At 42.4% G+C, this 12,486-nt stretch overlaps 2 protein-coding genes across 4 annotated transcripts in view; one reads left to right on the forward strand and one right to left on the reverse strand.

The window, feature by feature from the left end:
• Nucleotides 1-2,602, reverse strand: part of LOC110489535 (TLC domain-containing protein 4-B) — a 35,455-nt gene extending 32,853 nt beyond the window's left edge. For both annotated transcript variants that reach the window (XR_016486435.1, XM_036945687.2), the window contains exon 1: nucleotides 2,283-2,602. The gene's annotated coding sequence lies outside the window, so the exon portion shown is untranslated. The remainder of the gene's footprint in view (nucleotides 1-2,282) is intronic.
• LOC110489536 (ALG14 UDP-N-acetylglucosaminyltransferase subunit) lies at nucleotides 757-9,385 on the forward strand. Of its 2 annotated transcripts, none has more exons than XM_090199061.1 (4): nucleotides 757-883; nucleotides 4,590-4,741; nucleotides 5,292-5,414; nucleotides 8,364-9,385. In XM_090199061.1, exons 2-4 carry the CDS (start codon nucleotides 4,619-4,621, stop codon nucleotides 8,592-8,594), a joined length of 477 nt encoding a protein of 158 aa, XP_090055187.1. In that variant the 5' UTR covers nucleotides 757-883; nucleotides 4,590-4,618; the 3' UTR covers nucleotides 8,595-9,385. The 2 variants fall into 2 exon arrangements, with proteins under 2 accessions (XP_090055187.1, XP_021417932.2); XM_021562257.3 differs by lacking the exon at nucleotides 757-883 and adding an exon at nucleotides 3,307-3,492.
• Nucleotides 9,386-12,486: the final 3,101 nt, after the last annotated feature.

Genomic DNA, 12,486 nt, shown 5'->3' on the forward strand with positions numbered 1-12,486 from the left:
TCCTGGATGGCAGGAAGTCCGGTCCCAGTGTTGTACTGGGCCATTTGCACTACCCTCTGTAGTGCCTTGCAGTCGGAGGCCAAGCAGTTGCCATACCGGGCAGTGATGCAAGCAGTAAGGATGTTCTCGATGGTGCATCTGTAGAACCTTTTGAGGATCTGAGGACCCATGCCAAATCTCCTAAGGGGGAATAGGTCTTGTCGTGCCCTCTTCACGACTGTCTTGGTGCGCTTGGACCATGATAGTTTGTTGGTGATGTGGACACTAAGGAACTTGAAGCTCTCAACCTGCTCCACTGCAGCCCCGTCGATGACAATGGAGGCGTGCTCTCTGAACCAACTATATTAATTTGGGGACAGGTTGAAAAGCATTAAACATTTATCGCAATTTAGCAAGCTAGCTTGCTGTTTGGCAACCAACTTTAAGGTGTATTACCACTACCAACTGGACTGGAGAGTGAACCTCAGTTCATCTTTCAATCACCCACGTGGGTATATACTCCTAAAAACCAATGAGGAGATGGAAGAGGCGGGACTTGCAGTGCATCAAGCATCACAAACAGAAGCAAGTTCTTTTTTACATGATGAGCACAATGCTCATGTCACTTAAAATAGAACTTGGTTCTATTTGTGAAGCTCAATGCACTGCAAGTCCCGCCTCTCAAATCTCCTCATTGGTTTTTAGGAGCATATACCCACGTGGGTGATTGAAAGATGAACTGAGGTCCACTCTCCACTCGGTTGTAGTAATGCAGCTGACCCCATATCAAGTCCAAAGAAGAAAAATAAGCCTGAAGGAAGGAGGAGAGATGACGAGAAACAAATCTGGTTTACCGTTTTAACTGTGGATTCATTGTCTGAGTAGAGGACCTTGTGCATTTCAGGTAAAATAACAACCCAATGTTTATATACCAGGACAAATTAGACAGCAACAGCAAGCTAGCTAAATTGCCATGAATGTTTAATGCATTTCGACCTGTCCAAAAAAAATGTATATAATTGGTTCAGAGTTTGTTTTGATATTTCAACATGCATGTCCTGATCATGTCTGGTGTGGGGGGGGGACAAAGTCAGTGCAGGCACATGTGCGGTCTGGTCAGCATGTTAGCCTCTGGCTACACAGAAGCTCATTAATGCGCGCGAGCAGTGTGGGCGCAATGACTGAATAACATGTATGTGTAAAAAAAAGAAATTGCAATGCAAGCGTGATTTTGTCCACCCACACCAGACGCAATCAGACCAGATTAAAATATCAAAACTAACTCTTAACCAACTATATTCATTTGGGGACAAGTCAAAAAGCATTAAACATGCGGCAAAACCCAGCTGATTAATCAAATTACATTCTAAACTGAAGATCATGATTAGGTGATTATTGGAGTCAGGTGTGTTAGCTGGGGCAAAACAGTGACACCAATCAGACCCTGGAGGACTGGAATCAATCTGGGTTTGGGGTTTTGCTTGCATGCATCACCCAACCTGGCATTACAGGAAGGATACTGGGAGGCTGAGGACAACATCAGGGCCAGCAAACCAACTGCATAATCTGGCATCCCCGTCATCAAATCATATAGCTCCAGTGGGGTGTTAGAAGCACCAGTCGCTGTCATAAACGGGCACAATCCGTTGTGAAGGAACTCTCCGAGCTGGTTTAATCAACATCAATGTCTTTGTTTTGTTCATTTACCTAATTGTTATGTCTACTTAAATGTTTTCTCTTTATGGCTCCCGACTGGGGTAGAAGTCTAAGGCACTGCATCTCCGTGTTAGAGGCGTCACTGCAGACACCCTGGTTCGACTCCATGCTGTATCACAACCGGCCGTGATTGAGAGTCCCACAGGGCGGCACACAATTGGTCCAGCTTCGGTGTGGGCAGTCATTGTATATAATAATGTGTTCCTAACTGACTTGCCTAGTTAAATAAAGGTTAAATTAAGAAAACAAAATATTGTAGGCCTATACTGCAATTCAGTTTGTAGCCAACAAATGAAACAATAAATCCTGCGCATGTGTATATACATATATACAGTATATGTAATGTAGCGTAACATTAAAACGATGCAGTAATATCGTGATAAATGCGTTTACAATCAAAGATAATTCAGTCAATGTATTATTAATTTTCATTCGGATATTTTCAACCGATTTAACTAACAACATTCACGAACCAGCTCACGTTGCATTGCACGAACGACATTTCCTTCACTGTAATTGTAACATAGCGTATGGTTCAAAATCATAAACGAACAGCCTAAGAGACACACATGAACAGTCAGATTTACCTTTCTTCAGGCTTCCATGCAGATCTCTGTTCCGAACTCAACTGGTTTGTGATGGTGCGAAGGCATGGCAAATTCTTTCCGATGCCATGTTATGTTTAGCACTTTTAATATAGCTCTCTCGGAGCCTACAAGTCCGATTTTACCGTGCAAAGGGGAACCGTAGTTCTAAACTGCATTGCACAGAATGATAAATCCACCCCACATAACGCGCAAATTGACAGCGGTGTGGGATGCAGCGAAATTGACGCTCGCTTATGGAAGTGATGGGGAGGTTACAGTAGGGCAGGGCACTTCGATCATTTGGGGATCGAACTACAGCTACATTCTTAAAGAGATAGGCCTATTCACATACACCCCCACCCTCCCAACACACACACCCGTTCATGAAATATATGTGAATTTGCTAATATCAATTTAACTCCCTGATCAACAGTGACAATGTTTGGTGTTGCTGAAAAAAACATGGTTAGAACAGTGGTCCTGTGACTCAGATGGTGTTAGGGGGGGGGGGGGGGGATGGCCTACCAGGTGGTTTAGACTAGGGTGGGCAATTCCAGTCCTCGGGGGCCTGATACAGTTTTGGGCTGACCCACGCTCAAGCAATAAATAGGCTAATATTGCTTGAGATTTGAGGTTGCATGGCTCCCCAAGCCAGTCCACCAGGCCTATTAAAATTAAAATATGCTTCTGGGAAGATTTATCCCCCACAGCCGTCCTTCCTGCATGTTCTGGTTCAATGTAGTAGAAACTGTTATTATTGAGATTATTATATTGGCAGGTTATGACATGACAGTATGGCCATCAAATACAATGATTTAAGCCACATGACAGGGGATGTTGCATTTTGTGGTCTGGATGCTGACTTGTTTTGTTGAATAAACTCAACAAAGCCAAAAAGCTTACTTGATTAATGGTTAAAGCTTAATTAAAATCAATCTCAGCAGTTTGGTTTCCCCCGTTGACATCCATTTTATTGTTGCTTAGACCGTTTCCAGGAAACTGTACATGCATAACGCTTTCGCGCTCCGCTCCAACTGGTCCAAACGAGTGTCCGTAGTAGCAATCATGGCAGTGTTGTTAGGACTATTCACAGGATTTTGTTTTACAGTGATTTGTGTTATAGTGCGGCTTCTGATTGTGATTCGTTCTGGATCAAAATGTAAACCTGGAGAGAAAGGTCCCGTCTGCGTGCTTATCGTTGCTGGATCAGGTATCAACATTTTAAAAGTAACGTTAGTTAGCTAACTGGCTAAGCTAGCAGCAGGTACTGAAGCGTCCGAGACAATCCTTTGCTTTTTGGGGCATTTATGAATATTTTATCAATTACTAGGCTTTACTCTTTACTTTACACTTAATTGGCATTTCTTGCTGCCTTTATGCTAGTTATTAAACTACAGAGTAATAACAAATAATCGCGTTGTAATAATCTAGCTACTATTAGGGCTGACGTCACCAATAACAAACATGACGTGGCGGGTAAAATGAGGAAGAGATCAGCTCCTTTAAATCTAAATATATTTTTTATAGTCTGTAACATTATAATGCGCAGTCAGTGTTTTTTTTTTTTTTTGTCAAAACATCACGTTTTGACTTTCTTTAGAAACACTATTTTGCTTGTCTTCGAGTAATTGTAAATTGCACCATTATACGGATGATACTGTTTTGTTCTCTAAATTAGAGCCCTCTCTGTGAAACTCGCCATTTGTGAACTGCAGCATGCTTTCGATTCCATACGAAACTTGCTTGTTGACATTAAAACAACGTTTGTTATCCAAGTCTCATAGTATGGACCCCACTGACTTGCATAATGTAGCCTATAGGATAGCTTGAGTGGAGCACAAATTGATTGATGCATATAGATAAAAATAGATAGATAGGTAAACTAACTAAAACACGGATTAACCTTGGTTTCTTATTTAGAATAGTCCTGTTTGACTTTTGACAACAGGACGAAGATTGTACAGGCGACACTCCTGCCAGTCCTAGATTATGGTGATATAATATGTCTCCTCTGTTTTGGGCCAAACTGCTTTTAGTTCTAGTGCTGCTCATTCCTTCAGGATATATTACAGCTGGACATCCTGGTTAATTAGGTCCATTTAAGACTTTAATACCGGTTCATTGTGAAATGTACTTGTAAAATCTAAGAATTCTACTTTGTATATACTTTGTTTTAAACTGTTTGGATTGTTGTAACACAGAGCACCATTGGGAAAGGAGACCCAGGGGATAATATTAGTGCTCGCTTCTATTGACCATGTAGCCTATGTTACATCTATGCATTCATTGTGTTTTTTTTTTCTTCAGGGGGACACACCACTGAGATCCTGCGACTGATGGAGAGTCTCTCTCAGTCCTACAGCCCAAGACACTATATAATCGCAGACACAGACAAGATGAGCGAAGACAAAATACGCACCTTTGAAAACTCAAAGAAAGACACTGGTTCAAAAGGCCAGGTAGGCCTTACAGCCTCTTGCACATTTAAGTAGCATAGTTCTTGAATAGCTGATTTCAGACACAGTCATCAACTGCCCTTCAAAATAAGGAAAACATGGACAAATGAAGGTCTCAAGATCCCTGTTTCTTACTGCATTGTTACCGTTTGTTGAAATATGAATTCCTCTCTGTAATAGAATGTCTTGCATAACATTTTTGAGTTTTAATTATCTTTATAAGTCCACTTCTATTCAAATGAACATCTTATGTTGCTAAAATTCTCAATGAGATGAAATTCTGATCTGTAGTGTAAATCGAGTTCTCAGTGCAAGTCCTGTCCTCACCCCTAGATGGCGACAACTCCCTTTTCTTTCATTCTTTGGTGTAACAAAACTTCCCATCACTAGGCTACTTGCCTTTGGGATAGATTTCTCTCTGTATATAGTCAGTATTGCTTGTGGTACCTGTCCCTGCTGTAACTTGTATATTTTAGCCTACTTTGTCCTATCGATGTACCTGTGAGATTTAAGCTAGCCGTCTCCATTTTATCACTTCCTTCTCTTCCGTCAGTTTACCATCCAGAGGATCCCGCGAAGCCGCGAGGTGCGGCAATCCTGGAGTTCTTCTGTCATCTCCACTCTGAACGCCCTGCTCTACGCCGTTCCTCTGGTGTTCAGGCTCAGGCCAGACATGGTAGGTTGAATCTTAATATATCATCTAGCTTTGTTAGGCCAGACATGGTAGGCTGAATCATAATATATCATCTAGCCTTGTTAGGCCAGACATGGTAGGTTGAATCATAATATATCGTCTAGCCTTGTTAGGCCAGACATGGTAGGCTGAATCATAATATATCATCTAGCCTTGTTAGGCCAGACATGGTAGGTTGAATCATAATATATAATATAGCCTTGTTAGACCAGACATGGTAGGTTGAATCATAATATATAATATAGCCTTGTTAGACCAGACATGGTAGGTTGAATCATAATATATAATATAGCCTTGTTAGGCCAGACATGGTAGGTTGAATCATAATATATCATCTAGCCTTGTTAGGCCAGACATGGTAGGTTGAATCATAATATATCATCTAGCCTTGTTAGGCCAGACATGGTAGGTTGAATCATAATATATCATCTAGCTTTGTTAGGCCAGACATGGTAGGTTGAATCATAATATATCATCTAGCCTTGTTAGGCCAGACATGGTAGGTTGAATCATAATATATCATCTAGCCTTGTTAGGCCAGACATGGTAGGTTGAATCATAATATATCATCTAGCCTTGTTAGGCCAGACATGGTAGGTTGAATCATAATATATCATCTAGCCTTGTTAGGCCAGACATGGTAGGTTGAATCATAATATATCATCTAGCCTTGTTAGGCCAGACATGGTAGGTTGAATCATAATATATAATATAGCCTTGTTAGGCCAGACATGGTAGGTTGAATCATAATATATCATCTAGCCTTGTTAGGCCAGACATGGTAGGCTGAATCATAATATATCATCTAGCCTTGTTAGGCCAGACATGGTAGGTTGAATCATAATATATCATCTAGCCTTGTTAGACCAGACATGGTAGGTTGAATCATAATATATCATCTAGCCTTGTTAGGCCAGACATGGTAGGTTGAATCATAATATATAATATAGCCTTGTTAGACCAGACATGGTAGGTTGAATCATAATATATCATCTAGCCTTGTTAGACCAGACATGGTAGGTTGAATCATAATATATCATCTAGCTTTGTTAGGCCAGACATGGTAGGTTGAATCATAATATATCATCTAGCCTTGGTAGGTTGAATCATAATATATAATATAGCCTTGTTAGGCCAGACACGGTAGGTTGAATCATAATATATAATATAGCCTTGTTAGGCCAGACATGGTAGGTTGAATCATAATATATCGTCTAGCCTTGTTAGGCCAGACATGGTAGGCTGAATCATAATATATCGTCTAGCCTTGTTAGGCCAGACATGGTAGGTTGAATCATAATATATCGTCTAGCCTTGTTAGGCCAGACATGGTAGGTTGAATCATAATATATCATCTAGCCTTGTTAGGCCAGACATGGTAGGTTGAATCATAATATATCATCTAGCCTTGTTAGGCCAGACATGGTAGGTTGAATCATAATATATAATCTAGCCTTGTTAGGCCAGACATGGTAGGTTGAATCATAATATATAATCTAGCCTTGTTAGGCCAGACATGGTAGGTTGAATCATAATATATAATATAGCCTTGTTAGGCCAGACATGGTAGGTTGAATCATAATATATCATCTAGCTTTGTTAGGCCAGACATGGTAGGTTGAATCATAATATATCATCTAGCCTTGGTAGGTTGAATCATAATATATCGTCTAGCCTTGTTAGGCCAGACATGGTAGGTTGAATCATAATATATCATCTAGCCTTGTTAGGCCAGACATGGTAGGTTGAATCATAATATATAATCTAGCCTTGTTAGGCCAGACATGGTAGGTTGAATCATAATATATAATATAGCCTTGTTAGGCCAGACATGGTAGGTTGAATCTTAATATATCATCTAGCTTTGTTAGGCCAGACATGGTACTGTTGTCTGTGTACTGTACACTGCTTTATCCCATTTAGTCTCTGACAGTGCTTGCTTAAAAGCCCTTAACCAACAACGCAGTTCAATAAATAGTTAAGAAAATATTTACCAAATAAACTAAAGTAACACAAAATAACGAGGTTATATACAGGAGGTACCAGTACTGAGTCAATGTGCCGGGGGTACAGGTTAGTAATGAGGTTATATACAGGAGGTACCGGTACCGAGTCAATGTGCCGGGGTACAGGTTAGTAATGAGGTTATATACAGGAGGGACCGGTACTGAGTCAATGTGCCGGGGTACAGGTTAGTAATGAGGTTATATACAGGAGGGACCGGTACTGAGTCAATGTGCCGGGGTACAGGTTAGTAATGAGGTTATATACAGGAGGGACCGGTACTGAGTCAATGTGCCGGGGTACAGGTTAGTAATGAGGTTATATACAGGAGGGACCGGTACTGAGTCAATGTGCCGGGGTACAGGTTAGTAATGAGGTTATATACAGGAGGGACCGGTACTGAGTCAATGTGCCGGGGTACAGGTTAGTAATGAGGTTATATACAGGAGGTACCGGTACCGAGTCAATGTGCCGGGGTACAGGTTAGTAATGAGGTTATATACAGGAGGTACCGGTACCGAGTCAATGTGCCGGGGTACAGGTTAGTAATGAGGTTATATACAGGAGGGACCGGTACTGAGTCAATGTGCCAGGGTACAGGTTAGTAATGAGGTTATATACAGGAGGGACCGGTACTGAGTCAATGTGCCGGGGGTACAGGTTAGTAATGAGGTTATATACAGGAGGTACCAGTACCGAGTCAATGTGCCGGGGTACAGGTTAGTAATGAGGTTATATACAGGAGGGACCGGTACTGAGTCAATGTGCCAGGGTACAGGTTAGTAATGAGGTTATATACAGGAGGGACCGGTACTGAGTCAATGTGCTGGGGTACTGGTTAGTCGAGGTAATTTTGAGGGCTTGTGAGTGTCATGCTATATGAACATGTGCTCATCTCTCTGTGTCTCTCTCTCTGTGTTGTTTCAGGTGCTGTGTAACGGCCCTGGGACCTGCGTCCCTCTGTGCGCGGCAGGACTTCTCCTGGGCCTCCTGGGATTGAAGAGAGTCCTGCTCGTCTACGTTGAGAGCATCTGCAGAGTGGAGAGCCTATCCCTGTCCGGGAAGATCCTCTATCACATCTCGGACTACTTCTTTGTGCAGTGGTCCACCTTGAAAGACAAATACCCCAAATCAATTTACCTCGGAAGGATAGTCTGACTCTGAATAGACTATCTGGGGGGGGGGGGGGGGTTTACTGATACTATTTCATCATGTTACAAACGGGAAAACTTTGCTCTGATAGATCATGTTTAATAGTTTGCCTGCTTGATGGACTGTGATGTACATTTTTCTACAAACTACAATGTGAATACTTTGGAACATCGAGCCCTATACATAATCTATAGATAATCTATAGATAATCTATACATAATCTATAGATAATCTATACATAATCTATACAAACTACAATGTGAATACTTTGGAACATCGAGCCCTATACATAATCTATAGATAATCTATACATAAACTGTAGATAATCTATAGATAATCTATACATAATCTATACATAAACTGTAGATAATCTATAGATAATCTATACATAATATATACATAATTTATAGATAATCTATACATAATATATACATAATTTATAGATAATCTATACATAATATATACATAATTTATAGATAATCTATACATAAACTGTAGATAAACTATAGATAATCTATACATAATCTATACATAAACTGTAGATAATCTATAGATAATCTATACATAATCTATACATAAACTGTAGATAATCTATACATAATCTATACATAATAACTATGTAAAGCTCTTTTGGACCACTTCAATGTGTTATGAAATGGTGCTTTTATTACATGGTGCTGTGTACAGTGTAAAGAAATACTAAATGTTATTATTCATACCTGATATGTAGCTACAGTAGATCTGACTTGAGTGAGGTGTTGTTGTCACTACCATTGTGAATAAATTACATTACCTAAGCTTTCTGGTTTTGGATTCAACCCGATAAAGATAATCAGAGAGAACACCCAAAAACAATATGCTGAAGACACGACGCTGAAACCAGCTGTTGTCCTGTCTAGTGGTATGTCAGGATGGTGTAGTGCTGTCTAGTGGTATGTCAGGATGGTGTAGTGCTGTCTAGTGGTATGTCAGGATGGTGTAGTGCTGTCTAGTTGTATGACAGGATGATGTAGTGCTGTCTAGTGGTATGTCAGGATGGTGTTGTCCTGTCTAGTGGTATGACAGGATGATGTAGTGCTGTCTAGTGGTATGACAGGATGGTGTAGTGCTGTCTAGTGGTATGTCAGGATGGTGTAGTGCTGTCTAGTGGTATGTCAGGATGGTGTAGTGCTGTCTAGTGGTATGACAGGATGGTGTAGTGATGTCTAGTGGTATGACAGGATGGTGAAACCAGCTGTTGTCCTGTCTAGTGGTATGACAGGATGGTGTAGTGCTGTCTAGTGGTATGTCAGGATGGTGTAGTGCTGTCTAGTGGTATGTCAGGATGGTGTAGTGCTGTCTAGTGGTATGTCAGGATGGTGTAGTGCTGTCTAGTGGTATGTCAGGATGGTGTAGTGCTGTCTAGTGGTATGTCAGGATGGTGTAGTGCTGTCTACTGGTATAACAGGACGGTGTAGTGCTGTCTAGTGGTATGTCAGGACGGTGTAGTGCTGTCTAGTGGTATGTCAGGATGGTGTAGTGCTGTCTAGTGGTATGTCAGGATGGTGTAGTGCTGTCTAGTGGTATGTCAGGATGGTGTAGTGCTGTCTAGTGGTATGACAGGATGGTGTAGTGCTGTCTAGTGGTATGTCAGGATGGTGTAGTGCTGTCTAGTGGTATGTCAGGATGGTGTAGTGCTGTCTAGTGGTATGACAGGATGGTGTAGTGCTGTCTAGTGGTATGTCAGAATGGTGTAGTGCTGTCTAGTGGTATGACAGGATGGTGTAGTGCTGTCTAGTGGTATGTCAGGATGGTGTAGTGCTGTCTAGTGGTATGTCAGGATGGTGTAGTGCTGTCTAGTGGTATGACAGGATGGTGTAGTGCTGTCTAGTGGTATGTCAGGATGGTGTAGTGCTGTCTAGTGGTATGTCAGGATGGTGTAGTGCTGTCTAGTGGTATGTCAGGATGGTGTAGTGCTGTCTAGTGGTATGACAGGATGGTGTAGTGCTGTCTAGTGGTATGTCAGGATGGTGTAGTGCTGTCTAGTGGTATGACAGGATGGTGTAGTGCTGTCTAGTGGTATGTCAGGATGGTGTAGTGCTGTCTAGTGGTATGTCAGGATGGTGTAGTGCTGTCTAGTGGTATGACAGGATGGTGTAGTGCTGTCTAGTGGTATGTCAGGATGGTGTAGTGCTGTCTAGTGGTATGTCAGGATGGTGTAGTGCTGTCTAGTGGTATGTCAGGATGGTGTAGTGCTGTCTAGTGGTATGTCAGGATGGTGTAGTGCTGTCTAGTGGTATGACAGGATGGTGTAGTGCTGTCTAGTGGTATGTCAGGATGGTGTAGTGCTGTCTAGTGGTATGTCAGGATGGTGTAGTGCTGTCTAGTGGTATGACAGGATGGTGTAGTGCTGTCTAGTGGTATGTCAGAATGGTGTAGTGCTGTCTAGTGGTATGACAGGATGGTGTAGTGCTGTCTAGTGGTATGTCAGGATGGTGTAGTGCTGTCTAGTGGTATGTCAGGATGGTGTAGTGCTGTCTAGTGGTATGACAGGATGGTGTAGTGCTGTCTAGTGGTATGGCAGGATGGTGTAGTGCTGTCTAGTGGTATGGCAGGATGGTGTAGTGCTGTCTAGTGGTATGTCAGGATGGTGTAGTGCTGTCTAGTGGTATGACAGGATGGTGTAGTGCTGTCTAGTGGTATGACAGGATGGTGTTGTGCTGTCTAGTGGTATGACAGGATGGTGTTGTCCTGTCTAGTGGTATGACAGGATGGTGTTGTGCTGTCTAGTGGTATGACAGGATGATGTAGTGCTGTCTAGTGGTATGACAGGATGGTGTTGTGCTGTCTAGTGGTATGACAGGATGATGTAGTGCTGTCTAGTGGTATGACAGGATGGTGTTGTCCTGTCTAGTGGTATGACAGGATGGTGTAGTGCTGTCTAGTGCTATGCCAGGATGATGTAGTGCTGTCTAGTGGTATGACAGGATGGTGTAGTGCTGTCTAGTGGTATGACGGGACGGTGTAGTGCTGTCTAGTGGTATGACAGGATGGTGTAGTGCTGTCTAGTGGTATGACAGGATGGTGTAGTGCTGTCTAGTGGTATGTCAGGATGGTGTTGTCCTGTCTAGTGGTATGACAGGATGGTGTAGTGCTGTCTAGTGGTATGACAGGATGGTGTAGTCCTGTCTAGTGGTATGACAGGACGGTGTTGTCCTGTCTAGTGGTATGACAGGATGGTGTAGTGCTGTCTAGTGGTATGACGGGATGGTGTAGTGCTGTCTAGTGGTATGACGGGATGGTGTAGTGCTGTCTAGTGGTATGACAGGATGGTGTAGTGCTGTCTAGTGGTATGGCAGGATGGTGTAGTGCTGTCTAGTGGTATGGCAGGATGGTGTAGTGCTGTCTAGTGGTATGGCAGGATGGTGTAGTGCTGTCTAGTGGTATGGCAGGATGGTGTAGTGCTGTCTAGTGGTATGACAGGATGGTGTAGTGCTGTCTAGTGGTATGACAGGATGGTGTAGTGTTGTCTAGTGGTATGACAGGATGGTGTAGTGCTGTCTAGTGGTATGGCAGGATTTTGTAGTGCTGTCTAGTGGTATGACAGGATGGTGTAGTGCTGTCTAGTGGTATGACAGGATGGTGTAGTGCTGTCTAGTGGTATGACAGGATGGTGTAGTGCTGTCTAGTGGTATGACAGGATGGTGTAGTGCTGTCTAGTGGTATGACAGGATGGTGTAGTGCTGTCTAGTGGTATGACAGGATGATGTAGTGCTGTCTAGTGGTATGACAGGATGGTGTAGTGCTGTCTAGTGGTATGACAGGATGGTGTAGTGCTGTCTAGTGGTATGGCAGGATGGTGTCGTGCTGTCTAGTGGTATGACAGGATGGTGTAGTGCTGTCTAGTGGTATGACAGGA

The sequence above is a fragment of the Oncorhynchus mykiss genome, chromosome 15, assembly GCF_057628025.1.
Source record: "Oncorhynchus mykiss isolate SJ-2025 chromosome 15, ASM5762802v1, whole genome shotgun sequence".
Taxonomy (NCBI): Eukaryota; Metazoa; Chordata; class Actinopteri; order Salmoniformes; family Salmonidae; genus Oncorhynchus; species Oncorhynchus mykiss.